The sequence below is a fragment of the Schistocerca piceifrons genome, chromosome 5, assembly GCF_021461385.2.
Source record: "Schistocerca piceifrons isolate TAMUIC-IGC-003096 chromosome 5, iqSchPice1.1, whole genome shotgun sequence".
Taxonomy (NCBI): Eukaryota; Metazoa; Arthropoda; class Insecta; order Orthoptera; family Acrididae; genus Schistocerca; species Schistocerca piceifrons.
This window is the reverse complement of record NC_060142.1, coordinates 271,505,226-271,530,756: the sequence shown is the minus strand read 5'-3', so window position 1 is coordinate 271,530,756 and position 25,531 is coordinate 271,505,226. Positions and strand designations below refer to the sequence as shown.

The window sequence follows — 25,531 nt, the reverse complement described above, 5'->3', positions numbered from 1 at the left end:
AGAGGCCCCTATGATTGGAGGCCAAATGTAAAAAGCATCAAACTGATTGTTGAAGAAGCAGATGCTCAGTATGGAAATGCAATATTTGCCAAACTGGACCTTCTTATCCTATCCACAGACCTAATGGCAAAAGAAAACACAGGAATCCTGACTGTTGTTCAGTCACGCACAGTGACATCAGTGTATAATTCACCAAATACAGACCTCAGTTTCAAGGAATCAAATAATTTCCGCAGCAAACCAGTGAAACTAGTCATGTGTGATTTCAGTTGCCACAACTTTTCGTGGGCCTACAGGGAAACGGACAAAAATGGAGAAGCTCTTGAAGACTGGACCAAAAGCATGGAGCTGAAGCTCTTACATGACCTGAAGAAACCACACTCTTTCAACAGTGGAATGTGGCACTCAGGATATAACCTTGATATCATCTTTGTGAGTGAATACACGGCACACCAGTTGAAAAAAGAAATTGTGGAACCAGTCCCATGCTCTCAGCATTCACCTGACATCTGTATTGTGGAAGCAGCTGTGGTGCCAAAGAAAATCCCATTCAAAAGATGATTTAATTTTAAGAGGGCACAGTGGACTAATTTCACAGAAGATTGGATAGGGAAGTGGGAAATGTCAAACCTGTCCCAGAAAAGTATGGTCACTTTGTCAGCTTAGTGAAAACCATCTGATGGAAACATATCCCTAGGAACTGTAGAACTACCTATATGCCAGGACTTGACAGAGTCTCAAAAGCACTGCTAGAGAAATATGAGAAACTATTCAATGAAGACCCATTCTCTGAAGAAACAATTCAAACAGGTGAACAGCTGATTCTGCCATATCTGCCACTACAAGAGAAAAGTGGTGTAACCTGGTAACACAGTTAGACAGGAAACATAGCAGTCATAAAGTGTGGAATCTCTTGAAAAACCTTAGTGATGAGCACACTAGAATTTCTGTTGATACATCTAATGCAACCCCTGGTCAAATAGCTCATCATCTGCTACTAAATGGCCAAACCAAAAAGCGATCTGAGAGGACAAAGCTACAACAATATGCTGAAGGAAATGGCTTTATTGCTTGCCCTTTCACTTTAACAGAAATACAGGGTGCGGCAGAACCGACTGAGCAGTTTTAAGGAGCAATAAAAAGTAAATCTGGATGTATAGAGAAAAACTGTTTTTATTTTCTAAATTAGTACAATATACCATTTTACATTCATTTCATTTTGAAAATAATGTCCTCAAGACGATGGCCGTTAGCATCCGTATATTGTTGTAGACGATCCCTGAAGTTTCGAGCAGCTCTCGCACACATATTGCGGGGTATGGCATTCACTTCGTCAATAATCTGCTCTTTTAACTCTGCTAGTGTGTGAGGATGGCTTTTGAAAACCTTTTCCTTCAGATATCCCCAAAGAAAGTAGTCACAAATGCTCAAATCTGGTGACAGCGCAGGCCACTCGACATCACCCCTCAAAGAGAAGAGGCGTCCTGGGAACATTCGTCTCAAAACATAAAGTGAAATTCGAGCTGTGTGAGCAATAGCTCCATCCTGTTGGAACCACGTGTCCCCCAGTCCATGTTCTTCAACAATCTCATCCATTCTGGGTTGTAGAAAATTTTGCAACATTGAAACATAATGTGTGGAATTCACTGACACGGTCACTCCTTCCTCAAAAAAGTAAGGGCCTACCACACAAAATTGTGATACGGCACACCACGCTGTCACTTTAGGAGAAAGTTGCGGTCTTTCATGAATAATTTAGGGGCTACTATCAGGCCAGTAGGGAAAGTTTTGCATATTCACGCACCCACTAAGCCCACTAAGATGAAGATGTGCCTCGTCACTGCATTCGGATGGATCTGAACAAGCATTTGCTCGCACAGGTTTTGACGGTTGGCATAGTCTGCTGGGCGTAATTCTTGAGCAATCGTTATTTTGAAAGGATGTAACTTCAAACTGCATTGCAGAATCCTTCTCAAACTGTGGTCTGAAATCCCCAATGCAACAGCTTGTCGTCGAGCAGAACGTTGCGGCAATTGTTGAACTGCTGTTCTCACCCGCTGCATTCTGATGGATCTGCATCGGCCATGTGTATGTATTCTTAGTTTGCTACCAGTCTCCTCCAACTGCCAAACCCAGGACCGAATTGTGTTTGCATTAGGAATGGCATTGTTGTGTGGAATGTTGAACTGTTGCCGAAAAGCTCGTTGTGTAGCGATCACAGATCTGTCGTTTTCGTAGTAAGCGTGAACGGCAATACCACGATGTGTACTGGTGCGGACTGTGTTGGCTACTGAAATAGGGTCAACGAGTGAACAGAGGCAGACCACGTGCAGCTGCCTACCCCCACCACAGCCCCGGCAGTAATCGATAGAAACTGCTTAGTCAGTTCTGCTGCATGCTGTAGAGGACACCATATGCTACATGAAGAATAACAAAGCTCCAGGACTAGATGACCTACAAATTGAACAAATAAAGAGATTCGGACCAGGTACTAAACAGTGGGTTTAAAACCCACTAATTAACAACTGTGTCTTCAAGTTATAGATACCCAAAATCTGCTGTAAAGCTCAAGCGGTAGCCGTATTGAAACCTGGGAAAGATCTGAGAGACCCCAAGAGTTTTCAACGAGTCTCGGTTCTGTGTCATCTACACAAATTATTGGCAAGAATGATTCTGAACCACATATCTGAATATGTAAGTCAGACTCTTGCTAAAAAAACAGGCAGGATTCTACCCAGAAAAATCATGTTATGGCCAGGTCCTCACCCTAACTCTCAAACGAATACTAGAGAGGGCAGACAGGCATGTCACTCATGGACCTAACAGCGGTATATGACACATGAAATTATAACAAACTCACAAGAAAAATTTGTACAATCACCAAGGATTACAGAGTAACACAGTTCATCTAAACCCTATGACAAAACAACAATTCTTTGTCACCCTGAGCAAAAATAAAAGTTGATGGAGAATCCAGAACAGTCTTCCCCAAGGATTGTGTTGGCACAGCTGCTGTACTGCCTGTACACCAATGACCAACCTGTCGGAACAACCACAAGATCTTTCATACAATAACATAGTGGTTGCAGCCCAAGGAAGAACGTTCAGGGTGGTAGAAATGAAACTGACAACAGTCCTTGAAGATCTGGAAGAATACTGTGGCAATAACCACCTAAAGCTAACACATCCAAAACACAAGTCTGTGCATTTGACTTGAGAATAGACACCTCAGGAAAAAACTCGAAGTAAATCAGAAGGGAAAGCAACAACAACACTGTGACACCCCTACATACCTCATAGTAAAGCTTAACCACACACTTACTTTCAAAGACCATTGTGAGAACATGAAGTTCAAAGCTTGCAACAGAAATAATATTATATGCAAGCTCACTAACAACACGTGGGGAGCTCAACTAAATGTTATACATATGTCTGCTCTTTCTCTATGTTTCTCTGTGGCAGAATATGCTGCACCAGTCTGGCAGACCTTCACACACTCTAGGCAAGTTGACACCGCTCTTAATAAGACAGGTCATGTTATAACTGATTGTGTATGACCAACTCCAGTTGACAAAATCCAATTGACGATCTTATAGACATAGCACCCATGGATATGAGACGAAGAACAGTGATAGAGGTTGAGAAGAAGAAACAGGAGAATGACACGAGGCAGCTCATTGTTTGGAAGCAAAGCATCATGTTCTAGGCTGAAGCTGAGAAAGAGCTTTGTTCAGACAACTTAAGCCTTTACATCATCACCTTCTGCTCACCGATCGATGGTAAAACAAGGCAACTTGAAGTAATAACCAAAACCTAAAGAAAGAGATCGTGCTGGTTTCCAACTATTCTATCAGACATGGAAGGCTTTGAACAGACTGTGAATTGGAGTGATGCAGTGCAAACAAAACTTGAAGTAGTGGGTCCACATTACTGGAGATGCAACCTGCAAATGTGAAGATCTTCAAGATAGTGAACACCTCTTGTTCAGCCCGAAGTCGCCTGAAGCCTGCATGCTGAAGGACCTGGTTTCAGCAAATTTCCCAGCAGTCAAGACTGCTGAATTTTGGACCTCAAAATCAATAATTTACATATTGTAGGTGTAAATCTGTACATAATTGTACTGTCCTAGACATGAAAATAATAACAAGAATGGATGAATGAATGATGATGATGATAAAAAGTAATAATAGTAATAATGATGATTCAAAGTAGCACATGTTGTTACCTTTAAGTGAAAGAACAGAAATTGATTACAGAATATGTCTTCTTGAGCAGCTGCAGTGGCGTACTGTTAACGTCATTAATGATGATGATAAGAAGAAGGGAATGGCACTGCTAACAGAGTGTGCATGCAAAATTTTAAAGAGGAGTAAGTTGGTGTGCAATTTATAGAAGGAGGACACAATGTCAAGCAGAACAGGGTTTAGTTTTTTGCTCCAAGGCAGAAGAAGCAAAGTGCATACGAAAAATGTTTCATTGATGATTATAGGTAGATATGTTGTTAAGCAGCAATTTCTGTGATATTATTAACAGTTGAAGGAAATACCATCACTGCAAAATATTTCACAACTTTTCATTGCACAGAGCTAGACTTCCTGACTAACAAAGAAACTCATAAGAAAAACTATTCCACCCATGGAATTTGATTTCAAAAGGTGCCATAGTAAATGAGTCATCATGTGTAAAAGACAGAAACTTGAAAACATTTGATTTTTACACAAAAAAAGTGAAGCATCACAATTAAAGTGACCCGTAGTTTATTTAGACGAATGTTTATTGTGTATGTAAGTAAATGATAAGAGCTTATTTTCGTGTCCACTTCTCCAGTATGACTATAGCTGCAAAACTTCGGACTGGACTGGAAGCTTACAAAGAATAAGGTCCTTTGTTGTACTCACCAAGCAGCTCACTTACGAAGCTGAAAACTATAACAGCTGATGCTTCTGCTGCTAACAAATAAAATGTGTCTCACTCAGCCTGCTGTAAGTCTTTTGATGTGATGCCGCTTCAGCAACTTGAGCATCAATTTTTCTTTATATTTGAATGGCTTCTTATTTGCCCTTGCATGAATCTTGCTCCATATATTTCCACCAGAGAAAATGTGAGGTGATTGCCAGGAATAGAACCCGTGACCTTTGTGTCACTAGCAGAAAATATTAACTGTCACGTCATGATGCCAGTCTGCCATCACTATTGTGACATTAGTTAACATTGGATGACTGTGCAACAGCCACATATCACATCAGAATAGTATGTGATTACTACTTGACGGGACACACTTTGAGGGGCTAGAAAACTGAAATGAAATCTTTCAGCTTGAATTCAAACTAAGCGACCACTTTAATTTTGAGATTGCAACAGCTCATGACCAATTGACAGAGGCAGCTGAGGAAGCTACATGAACGACCAGACAGACAGTGTTAGCAGCAATCTGCGGCTGTTTGCTGATGATACTATGGTGTATGGGGAGGTGCCATCATGGAGTGACTGTAGGATGATACAAGGTGACTTAGACAACATTTCTGTTTGGTATGATGAATGGCAGGTTGCTCTAAATGTAGAAAAATGTAAGGTAATGCAGATGAGTTAAAACAGCAATCCCAGAATGTTTGAATACAGCATTAGCAGTTTGTTGCTTGACACAGTCTCGTTGATTAAATATCTAGGCATAACATTGCAAAGTGATATGAAATGGAAAGAACACATAAGGATGGCAGTAGGAAAGGCAAATGGACGACTTTGGTTTATTAGGAAAATTTAGGGAAGTGTGGATCATTTGTAAAGGAGACCATACATGGAACACTAGTGCAACCCATTCTTGAGTACTGCTTGAGTGCTTGGGATCCTCTCCAGTTCGGAATAAAGAAAGACATTGTAGCATGTCAGAGGCTGGTTACTACATTTGTTACCAGTAGGTTCAGTCAGCATGCGAGTACTGTAGAGCTGTTTAGTGAACTCAAATGGGAATCCTTGGAGGTAGGATGAGGATCTGTCTGCAAAACACTATTGTGAAAATACAGAGTGTAGGCATTTGCAGATGGCTGCAGAATGATTCTGCTGCTGCCAACATTCATTTCACACACATCCTGTTTCTGTTCTTTTTCTGAACAGGGACTTCATTTAATAGCACCTAGGGACAAGTAGTGTGTGACTATATTCCACTTGTAAGGCTATTGGAGTGTCTGCCACCCTAGTGACATCTTCAGTTCATTTTTCTGGTAATACCTGTACATTTACAGGTAACTGTATGAGTGTTGAAACTTAATAATTGATTAATCTGTCCACCGCTAGACCAGACCAACAGACAGCTATTAAATTATAAAGGACAAACAATTCTTTTAAAATTGTAAATTAAAATAGATAAGTCTTCGTAGAAAAATACATATACCTCAAAAGCTTCTCCTGGTTGTTTCTCAGGCTGCTGAAACCTCAGTTACTGCAGTCATTAAACAGCAGATTTGATTTAAAATCTGACACATTTAGTTATGTGAATCAGCAAAACAACAATGAACTTCAATTTTTTCCCTGTGTGTTGTGTTTTGCCATAAGTGAATGGAATGAGAAGAAAGCCTTATACATGATATAATGGCAAGTTTCCTCAGTCTTGCAATTAACAGTGGTTTGCAGTGTGTGCTATAGATGCAGATGTGTACAATGTAATTCCTTAAACTCTGATCAGTTGCACAGTGATACGATGCGGTGTTGCACAGCAGTGTGGTATTAGCATCAGAAAATATAATAAAAACAAAATCTTAAAATAGAAAAAGTTTGCCCGTCTCCCCTTTTTCCAGTCTTCCCGGTTGATCTCTTTTCATCCCCATTGATGGCACATGTAGTTCTGAAAGTGTGAAATATTAATAAATTTTTTTAACTGTTTCTATTAGCTTTATTGGGAGTTTCACCTCCCATAGGAAAGTACTGGGCAGCCTTTCTGTCTCTTTGTAATATTAAAATAGCAACTGATAAGTTTCACACAAACAATAGGGGATGCTATACAGTTACCACTAACTGGTAATTAGTGTTAACAGTAACAAGTCTTTCGTTGTACTTCACTATCTGTCCTCCAACCTTGCCTTGCTACCTCAAAATCCCTGCCCACAAAACAGTTTAGACTTTTGATTCTGTAGTATTGTTGTTCATATTGATTAATTAAGTAAGTTGTATTTTTATATAAACTGCAATATAGTATGGATAGATAAAAAGCCTACTCACCAAGTGGTGACAAGAAAAAACATGTAAAAGATTTGGAAATGTGCAAGCTTTCAGAACCTGTGGCTCCTTCTACTGGCAGAAGGGTTGAAGGAAAATGAAGAGGTATGAAGGAAAAGGTCTGGTCAGGTTATGAAATGGGGAAAGTTATTGAAAAGTTGTTTCCTGCTGCCACTTGGCGAGTAGATTTTTTATCCATCCATGTTGTATTATATTTTGAAATTGTATAAACTGTCTTTGGGTTTCAATTCAGGCCTGATCATGACAAACTCAAACAATGATATATTGAACTAAACATTAAAATGTATTGTAACAAATATATAATTCATAACATACAGCTAATATAGCTGTAATCATGCTGTCCTGAGACATTTGGGAAGATGTTTTCATTTCTGTATATGATTTAAGAAAACCGTAGCCCAAGAAAAAATGCTGGTTAATTGTTTCAGTGAGATGGACATTATTTTGCCATCAGAAAAGTGCTACTGTAGAGTTTTCAAAGTATTTCCTATGTTTGAGGTTTTTAAGTTGCTCATATGCCAGGTTAGTGGAATAGTTGCAAGTTAGTTCTGCTGTAGTGATCTGATTGTACAGAGTAAGGAAATAATCTGCATTAGAAATCAGCAAATTTGGTGTACTGAACTGAACTAGACCCCCATAAACGATAGATTTTAAGCAGTTGGTTGTTTGTGCTGATTTTACAAGGAAAGTGTTCTGTGGTGAACTTCCAGATTTGAAGATAGTCAAAGTAGTAACTTCCACATGTTCAGTTTTATATATTAGGTTCTGTCTGTACAAAACACTGCATTCCATTGACTGTGTAGGTGGAGTGCGACATGCGAGTCTCCTTGTCCAGGGTGCAGGTGCATATTCTCTCTTACGCCACGAGGCCGGTGTACATCGCGTTCAGCGTATTCCGGCCACTGAGAAGGCAGGGCGTATACACACAAGCACAGTAGCAGTTGCAGTAATGCCTCAGCCATCAGAGGTATGTTTGTTCCTGTTGACGATTTAGCTCCATCTCCTTGTATGTATTTCATGTTACAAAAGGATTGCTCACTAATAAATATCTTTGTCTAGTGCCTTTTGAATTCAGAATAAATTAGGAACAAAATAGAATTACTTTATGTACTTACATTTTATTTTCCAAAAGGTCAACTGAAGTTCTGGGCAGAGTGATGTCACTTTATATGTTTGCTCAAGAAAAGGGGGGGGGGGGGGGGGAGGCTAGGGATCACATCACTGAAATGTATTATGGGGGGGGGGGGGGGTCAACCAACATTTTGCCCCACCTCTTTTCCTTAGTCATTGTGTCCCTCTGGTGGAACACAATCTTGCCTACAATAATGTTTGGTAATTCTATTTTAGCATAAAAATTAAAACATAAGCATTTTGTTTGGTTTATTTCAATTGTCACCTAAATATTACATTGCTAGTGAAAATACATGTTTACAGATAATTTTTTGTGCCCCCTTTGTTTGTTCCTACAGCATGTCATCTACAAAGTAGTCATGAAGAATTTTTTCTTTTTTAAAGTACTTTTTCATGGGTAGTGGTTGTGTATGTTACTGTACTTAACATTTTCTGTCCTGTTGGGTATCTCTAGTGAATATCTCTTTCTGCTGCTGTTGAGTACACTGTTTTAGCACCATTTTTTTCATATATAACGTCACTTTCACCTTCACTTCACATATATTTTCTGTAGAGGGTGATTTGAGTTGACATGCTCATTGAGAGGTGCAATGTTGTTGTTGCTGCTCACTTGTTCATCAATTGCCTTATGTTCAGTGTGGTACTGATTTTGACTGTTTAATGAGGACTGGTGTGGTGTGTCTGCTGGCAGAGAATATATGTGTGTGTGTGTGTGTGTGTGTGTGTGTGTGTGTGTGTGTGTGTGTGTGTGTGTGTGTGCGCGCGTGCGCGTGCGGGTGCGCATGCGTGTTGGGGGGGGGGGTGCCCAATGAGAGGGAGAGGGCGGGGGGGGGGGGGGTGGAGAAAACAGATGTTTTTGGATATTTAAGGGTGTTCGATTATTATATTCTATGTGGGAAATTTCAAGTGTTCAAACAGCGTTGTAGTTTCATTCAAGACTTACTTTTCATGTGTCACTGCTTTTTGTAAATGATAGTTCTGCTCTGTTGTGAGTTTTTGATAGAGACTGTAGCTTTCTCTTAGGGTCTTAAGATCAATCTCAATGTTGTTTGGGTGGTGGTTTTCTAGTATGACATGATCTGCAAAAGTGGACTCTGTACTGTCACTTTTTAAGGTCTTTAGAATATCTCGTTGTGAAATTTCTGCGTGTTTGGCCTATGTAGATTGTGTGTGTGTGTGTGTGTGTGTGTGTGTGTGTGTGTGTGTGTGTGTGTGTGAATGAATTACAGGTTAACTTAGAATCCAGCTGCAGAGAATGTGTCTGCGGAAGTGTTCTTGATTTTTCTGTAGTGCGTTGTTTTGTTGGACACCCATTCTGTTGTCTTTGTTCCCTGGTGGGGTGAATTTCATGAGGTGATTCTGTTGTTGGTTTCTTCCCCCCCCCCCCCCCCCCCCCCACTAGTTTTTCTGTGTATAACTTGATTCCTTGTATGATATAACTGAAATGGTCTGATGTTTTTATGAGAGTAACTAATTCAAGGTTCGTTTTATATAACTAAACATTGAGCTGCTGTTTTTTTAACAGATAGTTAAACAAACAATTTCTGCTTTGCTTTCAGCTACTTGTGCTTTTTGAAGTACTTTGTATTAATTTTGTATGTTACTGTACTTATATTTTCCATCCTGTTGTGTATTTTTTCATGACTACTTTGCAGATGACATCCAAAATCACAAAAAAAGGGCACAAAAACTAATCTGTAAAAATGTATTTTCACAAGCTATGTAATTTTCAGGTAAGCAGTCAAAACAAAACAAACAAAATGCAAATGTTATGGTGTTTAGGCCTACAGTAGATAAACAATTATAAACTTTGTATTGTGCTTTACAGAAATTAATTTGACTCACAGAAGATGACATGTAGGTGTCAAAACATGCCTGAGTGAATAAAAACCAATAAATAGTGTTTTGCATAAGGCTGGTAAAAAAAGAGAAATTTTAAATTGCAAATACAAAACCATGACAAAACGTCAAGAGAAGCTTCTAATCTAAGCAAGATGATTCTATTAAAGCCATGCCAAGCATTTCCCATGAAGCTTTACAACAGTTTCAAACATAGAACAGTATAGTTGCACAGAGCTATCCTCAAAATCAATTTTTTTTTAAATCTTTGTGAATAATAATATATTCCTGGTTTTGTAAAAGTCAATATAAACAGCAGGTCACCTGCAGAACAAGTAGCCAAAACAAAATCAGAAATTTTTTGGTTAGAAGAATAAATTCATTTCCTGTGCATTAAACCAGAAAACAGCAGCTCTGTGTTAAGTAATATAAAACACACTTTGAATTGCCTAATCGCATAAAAGCATCAGCCCATTTCGATGATATCACACAAGGAATCAAGTCGTATACAGAAACATTAATGGAAAGGAAGAAAGAAACACAAAACAGAAAACTGAAACACCTCATAAAATCCACCACACCAATGAATAAAGAAGATAGATTGGGTGCCCAACTCAAGTTCCATGACAGACTTGTCCATTTAACTGGTACGGAATGAACAAAGCAAAAAAGAGAATTACTTGAAAATGGGCCCAAACACAGCATAAACACAAAAATTTCATACAAAATAATGGAAAACCTGATCACAGAAACAGAATACACAAGAAAACAAGAAGAAAAATTGAACAACCCAAAATTCAATGCCAAGTTGACAAGGGAACTGGTAGCTGAAGCGGTAAAAGGAGAATAAGACCCATGTCATCTCAAAAACTAAAACAACAGAACAAAACACATCAAGAAAACTAAACAAAAAATACTACAAGAACATAATACAGTCATCCTCCAGGCAGACAATGAGAATACCCTAGTCCTTATGAATGAGGCAGAATACATTAAAAAAAAATAGAAGAATTTGTAGAAGAGAACAACATCATTAAGTTAATCAGTGATCCCACCATGAGATACCATGAGCTTCTAAAAACCCTCAAAATTACCATCACAGGAGCTCGAGCCAATTAGATGACACAAAAGAAACCCAAAGCACCCAACCTGCACAGTTTACCAAAGAAACATCTACAAACTTCTAAAAATCTTCAAAACTACCATCACGAAAACTCGAACCAATTGTATGACACACAAGAAACCCAAAGCACCCAACCTGAACAGCTTACCAAAATACATATGCATAACTGTCCAATTAGACCAGTAATTAACTTCAAAAATACACCATCTTACCACCGAGGTAGACACACATGTACGATACTACAGGAATTGTACACTTTCACAAACAATAACAACATACAAAACAGCATCAAACTGAAAGAAAAGATAAAAGACGTAAATACACCATCAGCAGCAAATCTAATATCATTTGACATCACATCCATGTACACAAATGTGCCGGTAGGAGAAACAATCATCATTATTAAAGAACAACTGCAGAAACAAGGAAATACAACAAGTGCACACACAGATGAAACTGAAGCGATCCTAAAGATTATAACAGAAGAGAGCTACTTTGCTTTTATTAAGGAGTTTTCTCTACAAAAAGATGGCCTACAAAGTGGACTCACTAGTTAGTGGTCTACTTGTTTCTGAATCTCATTGAAAACAAAATATTCAGCAAAATTATACATACAAAAAAATACAAGACTTTATACTGGTACCACTACGTGGATGACATCATTTGCTAGAAAGATGAAACAGACACCCCAAAAACCAATACACAGTGATATAAACACAGTCCATCCAAACATTAAATTCATTGATTTGATGACATCTCGTGGAAATCGGGTTTTCTGCCGGATATCAGCGTCTTCCAAACACGATATTTCGACGTCATTACTTGACGTCTTCATCAGGTGTTCCCTGAGACTGGGGGAACACCTGATGAAGACGTCAAGCAATGACGTCAAAATATCGTGTTTGGAAGACACTGATATCCAGCAGAAAACCCAATTTCCACGAGGTGTCATTAAATTCATTGTTGAGACAAGCAGATGCGAAACTTAACTTTTAGACATCGCTATCTACAGAATCAACTACACACACAATTTTAGAGTAATTAGAAAACCTGCCGCCATGAGTACAACCATCCACGACTGCACCAATTACACCCAACAACTGTCAGGTTTCAGACACACGTTACACAGGCTCAACAGAGCTCCACTGGACAAACTTGACTAACCACATAAACTAAACACAATGCACCAGATAACCAGTTAGAATGGGCACAACACACAAATAATAAATAAAATGAACAACAGAATAAAAAAGGAAATTAACCCTAGGATGCATAGTGCTGAAAACAAACATGAATGCATATGCAGGGCCTCCAAGGCCCTGCCCTAATTTAAAATTTTCCTCTTTTCATATAATCATTCTTTGGAGTTAAATTTATTTCTGTCAAATTTATTGTCATATTGAAAGATTCCTAAGATACAGTAACAGGATCTGGTGGGCCTGATTAACATTTTATTAATTTTTTTTAAAAACTGTAAGAGTGAATTTTTATTACTTACATCCATTTACATACAACATATACCAATAATTTTATTAATTCACTTATAAGTTGCGGTTTACATTTTATAACATTTATTTCAACCAGTTTCTTCAATTAAAACATATTCATTATTCACAATATAACGTATATAGGCAATATTTTGACAACAAGTTATTATTCATTGTTCACACAAAATTGCATTTTCCTTAGTTTTCAATATGTGACAAACAAGAAGCACAAAGAGTGCCACTATGTTCCTTACAAATGTTGGTAATATGCTTAATGCATGTCATAGCACTTTTCCTGTGTTTATTATATGGACAATAATTGCATGTTGTTCTTTTTCCTGAAACAGGTAGTTGGTTCGGCAATATGACATCTTTTGAACACCACATCTTTGCATGGCATCAATGATTTTCTTTGGTAGATAGGGATCTAAATACGAAGTTCCATTAGTGGTCTTACAATTTTCTCTGCTAAATCTCTTAGGAACAAATGCCTTTTATCACTTCTTCCACTATGGTATGTTAGACGTTGGGTGGAAAATAAAATTTCACTCTTCATTGCTGCGACGTCCATGATATTCATCCATAATGCAAATGGCCATGTTCTTGTTTGTCTCTTGCAAGTGTAATAACGAATTTTCTGGTCCATTTGATCTACTCCACCCTTCGTAGAGTTATAGAACTTTATTATATCTGGTTTCTTTTTGGCATGAGTTTCACCAATGTTTCTGTCGTGATGCAGACTTTTTCTTTTTGGGAACATAACTCACCATGTCACCTCGAAATGCAAACAAAGAGGAATGAATCGCTCTTGAGGCAGATGGTTTCATCTCATTAGGAATTTCTGGTTTATTTTGTTTGATTGTTCCCACCACTGTAATTTGCTTCTGAATCATCTCTTCTGCCAGCTGCACACTACTAAAGAAGTTGTCAACAGTAATATTTTTTGATGATCCTTCAATGCTTTTAGCAAGATATTTCACCATATTCAATCCAAGATTTTTCTGATTAGGTTCATGGGGCTTCCTTCCCGTGTAAACAATTCCGTCGAAAGCATATGCAGATATAGCATCACATAACCAAAACATTTTTATGCCATACTTGGCTGGTTTAGAGGGCATATACTGGGTGAAGCTGCATGTTCCACGGAATGGGACTAGCTGTGCGTCAGCTGTGATCGAATTATTGGGAATCATTCTATTTCTACACTTGTCAAGCAATAGTTCCCATACACAGCGAACAGCTGCAAGTTTGTCATCTGCAGATCGAGCTTCACGGGTACGCCTGTCATAAAATTTAATCATTCTCCTTATATCTTCGATTCTATTTACTGACATGGTGGCCTTATATGTAGGATTTGCCTTTTTATCCCAGAATAATTCTCTAATAGGGACATCCCAACTCTTCCCAACACCAGAAAGCAGTAAAAGAGCAAGAAAACCCTCCATTTCAGCAAGTGAAACGTTTTTCCACATTTTACCATGTAAAGCAGCCACTCTTCTGCCTTCAATATTTGTGCAGTTGATGATTTCCTCTAGTATTTCCTTGGAGATGAAATGGTCCCAGGCATCCTTAGGTTTACAGGTTTTCAGACCATGGGCTGGACCAGGTGCCTTCTTTACGATATTATGGACAGGCATATGAAAAGTTGCAGGAGGATCTAATTTCCAAATTGTTCCATTCCGACTAATGTATGTGTGGTCTTCTATACTTTTTTGTGATGGCTCTTCATTTTCAGACTCTGATGAAGTAATATTATTGGAAGGACTGTCATCTGCCTCAATATTCACATCTGCAGGTTCATTGGCTGATTCTACACTACTTTCATCTTCAAAAATATTTCCTTCCTCGCAAGAATCATCTTCTTCAAACCACTGAGCCACAACACTTTCAAAATTAGCTGCATTTGCACGTACTGACTCTCTTGCTTTGCGTGGCGAAGCCATAGCAAAAGGCGTGTCTCTCGAACAGCAGCTTGTGCAGCACTAAACGAGTCATACTCGTAACAATATGGGCCTTGCAGCAACAAACAAACTACAGTAACAATGAGGCTGACAAGAGCAGCACAGGATAACAATACTATGCAATAATAAAACATTTGATAGCAAAAAGATCAATAATACACCGACATTGCCAGTATGTGAAAGTAGTGCGCATTATTTTTTAGTTATACTATTACTACTACAGCTACTGCTGCTGTTGCCACTCCTGTTGCTGGAAATACCACTACAGTTATTGTTGAATTAATAACTGCTCCCAAACAAATGTTGAAGACAATATAGGCTAAAGAACATTTATAAATGTGTGAGGGCTTCTGAAGCCCTGCTTATGCATTCACGGTATATTGGTAAACTTAAAAAGGTATCTCGTTCAGACTTGGTAGGAGGAATGTCGCAGTGTTAGTGAAATAGTACTGGAAAGCAGTTTGAAATCAAACAAAAAATTACAGATTTAAAAAAAAAAAATTAAGACATGTAAGGGCCTCGGAGGCCCTGTATATGCATCCTATGGTTAAAAACGAACGAACCGTGAACAAATCACCAGCCACAACAGAGAACGAGAAACACAAACACTTGTGAAAGATGAGGAACCAGGAACACCTTGTAAAGAATACAGCATGGCGCATACTAGCATACAGAAACAAAAACACCCATGGGATGGGGAACATCCTGGAGGAATGAGATTACAAATATCATTCCACACAAACAACACAGCGCAGGATAATCTAAAGACTAAGAACACCTCCAGAGACAAGTTCTCCAAAACTGCAATCTGTAAGTTAACCTGTAGCTCATGCCACTCTGTCTACAGAGGCCAAACACGCAGAAATTTCAAAACACAATCCACTTCTGCAGATCACCTTATACGAGGAAACCACTTCCCACCCAACATTGAGACTGATCTTAGGATCCTCAGACAGCAGTAGTCTCTTTCAAAAACTCACAACAGAGGAGGAAAAAAATAATAATACAAGGAAAGTAAGTCTTGAATGAAACTACAACACTGTGTAACAAAACAATGTTTTGAAGACTTGACGAACTGTTCAAAGACGCTTCCCAAATAAAACATAATAATCAAACACCCTCAAATATACTCCATTCATTGTAAGACTAATATAACCATTACACTATGCAGTCTTCTGCATTTGCTGGAACCTCATTGGATAACACGTGGACTGGAAGCCAAGCCGTCTTGAGTGCAGTCAAGTATAATAATGAGGTTAAGTTTTATGTTGTGCGTTACACGAACATTGACTTAGCAATGATACGGAACAGCAGCTTTACTGTTGCATTTAATTTGACAGCACTGGCCAAGCAAGTGATCCAACTAACAACAGTGATGTGAACAATTGCAGTTAAGACATAAAAAGATAAGAGCAGAGGAACAATGTAGCTTTGAATGTCATTTAATTTTTAAACATAAGGAAATAATATATGGCAAAATTGAGGCAACATGCTTCTTTGGTGCTGGGATGGAAAACATAACATGCTCTCCATCTCAACTAACACTGTATTGTAATTAAAAACAAGAGTGTTCAAAATCCCTGACTTAACAAGAGTAATTTTCCTGCATTTTATATTGTACTCCAAGGAATAAACTACATTTCAGTACTGTTATATTGATAATGAGGCAATCATCAACAGAATCCCAAGCCACCAAAAAATCTGTATTTGCTCCTCCTCTTTTATGGCGTGCTGTTCTGCATTTCTCTATCGTTCGGCAGTGATGTGTCGCAAAGCTTTGTGCATTAGTTCCAGTGGCAGCTTAAATGTCTTGTTATTTCTTGCGACAAATCCCTTAACTTGGCTCCGGATCAATTCTGTTGGTTACAGATTGCAATGTTATTGTGACAGCTGTAAAAATGCAGCATTTGTACAGTGTGCTCGATGCCATGAAAATTATTGTTTTCCATGTTTCTATGACGCTTATCGCTCTGGTTCCTGAGAGACCACATCTGTCCTACAAAACAAAGGATATTCAAATAAAGAGTATTTGGTTTTTCATTTTTCTCCAAAAAATTTAATTGTGTAATGTTTTCTTAATTTCCACAATCTCCTACGAAATATCAGTAATTAAGAATGTATATTTGCAATAAAAACCAGAATTTTGCATGTGATATGTAATTAGAAACTATAAGTCATGCATTTTTCGTGAAAAATTATGGTTAACTATGAATTAATTAACATATATTTAATGAATTTCATATTTAAATGATTTAGGTGTTCAAAATGAACGAAAAAAAGAGTTATAGACTACTATGAGTTTCAAACCGCCATCTGCCAGCAAGCACGATTATCATTCTACGATGCTGTTGTTTACGCCACGCATATAACTAAATTACCCTACTGTATATTTATTACATAGTGTTTCTCTAAAAATATCAAAACTCATTTTTCTCTGTGATCTTGTGAGAAACATTAAGAACAACTTGTTTCTCACCATTAATAGTATTCCGTACTGCAGGAAGGAGTGTCATCCATTTTCATACTACCTGTGAACTGCAAGACAATCAGATTACAAGTAGGGTTTACAGAGACTGTCACTGTACACCATTTTTGAAAAATAAATTACATAGCTAAAGTATGATTAAGAAAAACATTGATGGCTGTTAAAACATCAGAATTCCTTAGAGGTTCTTTCACAGTGACATGATAATAAGATATATAATACGTAAGTTGGACTTACTTCCAAGACTGGAACGACGCTAGTGTACAAGTGCTATGGCTGCTTGACCAGTCATCGTGTTTGTGTTTGCTTATATTGGTTTATTTTCATGATGAAAGTAAGTGGAATCAGGGAGAAAGACTGTGTGCTTCCATGTGAGCCCTGATTTCCTGTACCTTATCTTCGTGGCCTGTATGCGCAGTGTATACTGGAGGCAACAAAATCGTACTGCAGTCAATATCAGATGCTGGTTCTCTAAATTTTCCCAATAGTTTTCCTCAAAAAGAATGTTGCCTTCCCTCCAGGGATTCCCATTTGAGTCCCCAGTTGCATATCCATAACACTTGCATGTTGTTCGAACTTACCAGTAACAAACCTAGCAGCCTGCCTCTGAATTGCTTTGATGTCTTCCTTTTGCCCAACCTGTTACAAATACCAAACACTCGAGCAGTGCTCAAGAACAAGTCATGCTAGCATCGTATATGTGGTCTCTTTTACAGATGAACCCACTTTCCTAGAATTCCCCCAGTAAACCAAAGTCAACCATTCAACTAAAAAAACACAAAAAGCCCATCAAAAAATTGTTGAGCAATGTAGGCTTGGATCTTTCTAAACAATTACTGACAAAAAATATTAGCATAAAACCTGGGCAAAAGCTTTGCTCAACATGCCGTAACTTTTGTGAGGAAAAATTAAGAGTTGAAGTCAACGAAAGTGAGGCAGATGATGAAGTCATGGTTGAATTAGAATCATTGGAATCCAGAAATGAGTTCCTCGTACAAACAAACATTGCTCTTGATAATTTAGGTTTAACAGCGATAAAGCTTCATGGCTTGTCAGCACAAAGTAAAGGGTCTTATTTTAAAAGGAAGGTTAGCAGTATTGAAAAGACTGCAAAAAAGGCATTAAAATATGATGCACCAAGTTCTGATGACGATGAAGAGGATACAAGTGTGGTTGAGAATGCAAAGGATTTTGATGTAATGATTTCTCTTATGAAAGAGAAGATTTCATCTGTTGGGAGGTCTAGAAAAATCCAGATTCTGACCTTGGCTCCAGATTCATGGAGTCAAAATAAAGTGATGAAAGAATTTAATGTAAGTGAGTACATGGTGCGACAAGCTAGAAAGCTAAAATCTGAAGAGGGTATTCTGGAAATTCCTGGTCCAAAATAAGATAAAACTCTTTCTGAAAATACAGTAAGACTTGTAACAGATTTTTATGAAAAGGATGAAAGTTCGAGGGTGCTACCTGGAACAAAAGACAAAGTAAGTGTTCAAAAAAATGTGTACATGCAAAAAAGACTCATTTTGTGTAACTTGAGAGAACTCTATTATTCTTTCTGTGTAACTTGAGAGAACTCTATTATTCTTTCAAATGGGAGAATCCTGAGGTGGAAGTAGGCTTTTCAAAATTTTGTTTCTTGAGACCTAAATGGTGTATCCTTGCTGGTGCTGCAGGCACACACACTGTATGTGTATGCAGTATCCACCAGAATGTTAAACTATTAATGGATGCTGTGAAAATTGAAGAATCTTATAAAGACCTAATTAAGATGCTTGTGTGCAACACGGAAAACCAAAACTGCATGCTACATCATTGCGACAGCTGTCCTGCAAATACTGCACTAACTGAGTACTTAACTGAAAAACTAAGTGAGTATTATGATTTAGAAGAAGAAATTGTAATCAGTCAGTGGGTTAACACAGACAGGGCAGAAATGATCAAACAGTCTATCAGTGTTGAAGACTACATTTCTTTATTGGTTAGGTCATTGAAAAAGCTCACCCCGCACTCGTTTACAGCAAAATCCCAATCAGCAGCCTTTAAAAGATTGAAAGAAGACCCACCACCCAAAACAGCAATTATTGTGATGGATTTCAGTGAAAATTATTCCTTTGTTATACAAAATGAGATCCAAAGTTACCACAGGAATAGAGGTGGTTGTACTCTACATCCAGTTGGAGTTTTTCTAAGAAATGAGGAAAACAATGTTTTTGTTTCCAACCACTGTTTTATTAGTGATGACCAAGAACATGACACTGGTTTTGTTAACTTTGTACAAAAAGAAATTACAAAGTGGCTGTCATTACGTCATACTGACATTGACTCAGTTCACTACTTTACAGATGGTTGTGCTGGGCAGTACAAAAATAGAAACAGTTTTAAAAATTTCACTGAACACTTGAGAAACTTTAATTTGAAGGCCCAACACTCATGGGAAGTCAATTTGTGATGGCCTACGAGGAACTATTAAAAGAATTTTAAGGAAAGCCAGTCTACAGATTTCAGCTGAAGAACAAATAATGACAGCAATCGATGTGTACAAGTTTTGTGAAAAAAATATTGAAAACATTCATTTTAACTTTATTGACAAAAAATAAGCTGATTTGCTACGGTTAAAACTAGAAAAACGTTTTTGAGCAACCCGAACCATTCCTGAAACAAGAAGTTTTCATAACTTCAAACCACTTCCAATAAACAACCCGGAAATTAGAAGGACTACAGATAGTGTAAAACCCTCCTTCGTCTTTTCTTTCCATTCTTCTTCTGATTGGGTTCGTGTTGAACCATCCATAAATAGCTATGTGGCTGCAAATTATGATGGTAACTGGTACTTTGGACTGGTAAAAACAATATTCAATGATGAAGAAGATGCAGAAATTCTATTTCTACATCCTTCAGGACCAGCTGCATCATTTTATTGGCCTGAAAGAGAAGATTCTTGCATAGTGCCTTTGGAGCACAGTCTGTGTAGTAGACGCACCTCAATCAAGCGACACTGGAAGAATGTATTACTTCAAAAAAGACTGTATCAGAAGAACTGAAAGCTCTTGGATGAAGTGGAAAAACAGTTTGAATCAGCATTAATGTTTATTAAAAAGACAAAATTACTCAAAAAATTCAATGTTTCAAGCAATCAGTTGGGTTATACATAAGTGTCGTAAGTACACTATCTTTGTACATAATTCTAATGTAATCTACTATAATTAATAAACATGTTAAAAAGCCATCATTATTTTTGTTTTATCAAGTAGCCTATATGTTTAAGAGTAAATTAAAACAAATTTGAGAATTCTATCAGGTCTGAGACTCTAGATATTGCAATTCTTATAAAACAAAACATCTGTTAAAAAAAAGAAAAAATACATATATATTTTTTATAGAAAATAATAATATCTTTTAGTAGTATCATTTTTATCTTCAAATATGTATAATAAATAAACTTGCTGCAAAAATTCATGATGTTATCTAAAGAGTTTTTAAGATAAGCAATTTTAAAGTTTTGAATACAAATTAAATTTACCATTTCCGAAGGTTCGGAAAACGCAAAATATAAAAACTTTAAAAATTTATAAAAAAAAACTATAAGAGATACAGCAAAAAAAAAAATTGCAGGTGTTGTCAGGATGGTATTAGAACCATTTGAGCCAAATTTCATGAAAATCTAAGGAGGTGGCTGTAAAATTTATTTTTTATTGGGTGATTTGATATGGAATGACCCCATAGAGATTGAGTTGCAGACGGCCAAAATTTAGAGACTGTTACATGCTGAGCCAATGGCCAAAGCCTTTTTCTGAAAAGAAAGGAAAAAACACATAAGCAGGCACAGCACTTATGTACATATACGAGGGCCGTTCAGAAAGTAACCTCCGGTTGATTTAAAAAAATACACCAAGTTAAATAAAAATATTTTAATATATACATCTTACAACTACATCTTTGCACTATTTTTCTACATAGTCTCCATAGTGATTGAGGCACTTATCGTATCTCTTCACAAGCTTTGAAATTCCTTCTGCATAAAAATCACCCGCTTGTGCCTGGAGCCAGCCTGTGACCGCATCTTTGAGCTCTTCGTCGTCATCAAACCGCTGTGACCCGAGCCATTTCTTCAAATGCATGAAGAGGTGATAATCACTTGGCGCCAGGTCTGGGCTGTAAGGTGGATGGTTGATAATGTCCCACTTGAAGGACTCATGAAGGGCCGTTGTTCTGCGAGCAGAGTGAGGACGGGTGTTATCGTGCAAAAAAACGATACCGGAAGTCAGCATACCACGGCGTTTGTTCTGTATAGCCCGTCGTAACTTTTTTATTGTTTCACAGTACACGTCTTGATTAATGGTCGTACCACGTTCCATGAATTCAACCAACAACACCCCTTTGGCATCCCAAAACACCGTTGCCATCAGTTTTCTGGCAGAAAAATCTTGCGAGGCTTTTCTTGGTTTGGTAGGCGAATTTGAATGTGCCCACATCTTTGATTGTTCTTTTGTCTCAGGGTTCATGTACTTAATCCAGGTTTCGTCACCGGTCACGATTCTGTTTAACAATGGTTCTCCTTCGTCCTCATAACGTGACAGAAAGTCTAATGCAGAGGCCATTCTTTGAGTTTTGTGGTGGTCGGTAAGAATTTTGGGCACCCATCGTGCACAGAACTTACGGTAACCCAATCTTGCTGTCACTATCTCGTACAAGAGTGTCTTAGAAATCTGTGGAAAACCAGTAGACAACTCCGACATTGAGAAACGTCGATTTTCACGAACTTTTGCATCAACTGTCTGAACGAGTTCGTCAGTCACCAATGATGGTCTACCACTCCTCTCTTCATCATGAATGTTTTCTCGTCCACTTTTAAATAAACGTACCCATTCACAGACAACTCCTTCACTCATAACTCTTGGTCCGTACACGGCACAAAGCTCACGATGAATAGCTGCTGCAGATTATCCTTTGGCTGTAAAAAACCTTATGACAGCACGCACTTCACATTTGGCGGGGTTTTCTATTGCAGCACACATTTCAAACTGCCACAAAAACTAAACTAGCGCAGGTACGACGTTCACTCGACCACGGCTTGATGCCGACTGACCTGTTGAGTGCGTGAACGCACAGATGGCGTCGCTACTCCCCCCGCAACCCGCACTGTGACCAATCGGAGGTTACTTTCTGAACCGCCCTCGTACATGACCACTATCTCCGGCCACAGCATACAGGAACTAGAAGGCAACTGGACAAGCCTGCCAGGCACAGCATCGAGAGGCTGTGGTGGAGGGGTGGGGTTGGGGGAAGGAGTGCAAATGGAGAGGAACAGAGAGGGAAAAAGACTGGTGGGTGTTTTGGCAGAGAGCAGTGTGGAATCGAGTGAGTGGACACAAAATAGGAAGAGGTAATAAGACACGGGGTGGAAACTGTTGGATGGAGGGTGTGGGCATGTTATGTTCAGCTGCATGTTGTGCCACAGAGCAGTCCATTTTGCTCTTGGTCACAGTCTGGCGTTGGCCATTCATCCTAGTGGATAGCTGGCTGGTAGTCATACATGATTGTGGCAAAACTGGTGTATCACGTGGCTGCTTTCACAGCCTCTGATGGGGTAGGATAAACCTGTGACAGGACTGGATGGGCAGTGAAAGGCAGGTTGACCAGCCAGGTCTTTCACTTGTGTCTTCCACAGGGAAATAATCCCTGTGGCAAGGAGCTGGGATCGGGAGTGACATGGGGATGGACTAGGATTCTGAAGGTTAGGTGTTGATGGAACACCACTTTAGGAGGAGTAGGACGTCCCTAATTTCAGGGTGTGATGATACATGGTCAAAGCCATGACAAAGAATGTGATTCTGCTGTTACAGTCCAGGGTGGTATTGGGTTCAGAGGGGGTACCCCTTTCTAGCGGGTTGTCAGGGGTAGTGGAGGGAGTAGGTGGTGTGGGATTGTGGCACAGAAAACCTGTTTGCAGATTAGGTCTGCATGATAGTGCCTGCCTGTGGAGGCCTTTGTGAGACCTTCAGCATACTGGGCAGGGCAGTTTTTGTCACCGCAGATGTGCTGTCTCCTGGTTGCGCGGCTATATGGGAGGGATTTTGAGATGTGGAAGAGATGGCACCTGTTGAAACACAGGTGCTGTTGGTGTTTGGAGGGTTTAATGTGGACAGTGTTCTGGATGGAGCCATCAGAGAGAAGGAAGAAATGTCCTGGAAGGTGGTATGCTGGATTGAGAAGGACCAGGTGAAGTGGATGGGAAAGAAGGTGTTGAGGTAGTGAAGGAATGAGGATAGGGTGTGTGGGCCCTGAGTACAGATCATGAAAATGTCATCAATATACCTGTATCATACCAGGGGTTTGGGGCTTTGGGGGCTAGAAAGGTTTACTCTTGATGCCCATAAACAAGTTGGCATAGGAGAGTGCCATGTGGGTGACCATGGTGTGACACGTATTTATTGTAGAAGTGAGGAGGGAAATAGATTCAGGGGAGAGGTTCTGGGAAGAGCCCAAGGCTGCAACTCTTTATTCACTGTAGTTGTAAAAAACAGAAAATCAGGGTTCAAAATTTTTACTTTAATACTTGGTGAACACTTATTGAATTAATAATAAATTATTTTATTTAAAAATGATACAAAGTCATTGAAACGCATAAAATGTTCAGAGGACTTGTAGATCTTCATGGGATAAGACAGGCAAAGTATATTAAGGAATGGAGAAATCCCAAAAGAATAATACTGCTAGAATTATTCCTTCTGGGAGAACTTATGAAAACAGTTCTTTTTTTAATTTACATACAAAAAAATATTGCCCTCTGAACATTTTGAATGGGGTCTGAATTCCAACTTTATAGATGAGAAAAGTTCACATGTGCATCTTGAATAGACAAATGTTCACCAGTAAGATCCTGTATTCTGAAAACTTACATCTTTTGCTACCAAAAATGCTGTCTTTCTTCTCCTTGGGGCTGAAAGAGGAGAATTTTGATTCTTTTTGTGTCTTCCCCATTTTTTGAACATTTGCTTTCCGAGTGTGAGTAGACCAGATGTAGTTTTATGTTTGAAATCAATCAATGAAAGTGCCCCTTTTACGTCACAATACAAAATATAGAAAAACCAAAGATCATTTCCGCCATTGTGTAAAACAGTCTGCATCAATATTTTTTTGACTTTCTATATGTTTCATAAGGAGACCTCAGCATGCCCAATTCATCTCTGCTACCCACGTGTTCATTATAATTTTGTACAACTGTCATTGCCCCCACTTCAGTCTTTGTTCCATCTTTCTGGGTTCTGAAAACACTGCTTACTTTACTTCCATGACAATTTGAAAGAAAATGGACTGCATGATTGTCAATCCATATTCTTAGACATACTAGCACATGCTTGAAGAAATACACTTTGAGCATTTTCTTTATTGTGTACCTGTTCCTCATTAGCCCTTAGTTCAGATTCTGTAATATTTTGTGAAGAACTAGCATACAACTGAAGAGGTTCTACATTATTATTTTGCGGAGTACTTCGCATCATTTCGTATTGACTGTCATCAGTACATCAGATGGTGCATCAAAATCATCTGGAAAATTTTCTAGATGAATATGAATTTCTTCATCTGTAATAGGTAGTCATAGCCTGAAACAAAAGATTACTAAGTTCACTAATGTTTTACAAGTCACTCAATTTTTCAATTTTTTTTTTTTTTTTTTACAAAAGGAAATGCTATATTGTCCTCAGCTATGATTTGCTTTTATTTACAAAAGGTCTTGAAAATGGAAAAAGCTGTAATCATCAGAGCAAAGCAACCAAAAGTCAGTGTAACCTCAACATATAAAGACACTGCCCCGGATCTGATAGGACTGCTAAATGCCAATTATATTTAACATTGGAATTGAATATTACAAGCATAGTGTTTTGATATTTTATCAGAATTAACATTAGTATGCATAAAAGTAAGTTAATAGAAACTGTCACTCACTGCAGCTCACATATAAACCGTGCTTTTATTTATGTAACCTTCCAGCATTGTTTCATACATCAAGCAGCCATTTGCAACACAGCTGTTCACGTTTCAGAGTGGTATGGGATTCACAAAATGTATGGACAGGGACTTTTGAATCCGTGCTGGCTTAGTGGGCTTTTGAGTTGCGTAATTCCACACACAATCTCTTGGGCCTCCTATGTCCTGCCAGAAAATGATGGGTTAAGCAGGGACTGGCAGTTATGTTGGACTTCTTGGATGGGATCACTCTGGCAGAGTTTATTGGTGGAAGAGTCAGACAATTGGCAGCAGCATTCCGCAA

General features: G+C 38.5%; 1 protein-coding gene across 1 annotated transcript in view; it reads left to right on the top strand.

Annotated features, from left to right (window-relative positions):
- The window catches only part of LOC124797892 (peptide chain release factor 1-like, mitochondrial), a 76,020-nt gene that overhangs the window by 18,049 nt on the left and 32,440 nt on the right, over positions 1-25,531 (top strand). Inside the window, exon 4 of the mRNA XM_047261004.1 lies at positions 8,034-8,197. Within this exon, the coding sequence (XP_047116960.1) occupies positions 8,034-8,197 (164 nt within the window). The remainder of the gene's footprint in view (positions 1-8,033; positions 8,198-25,531) is intronic.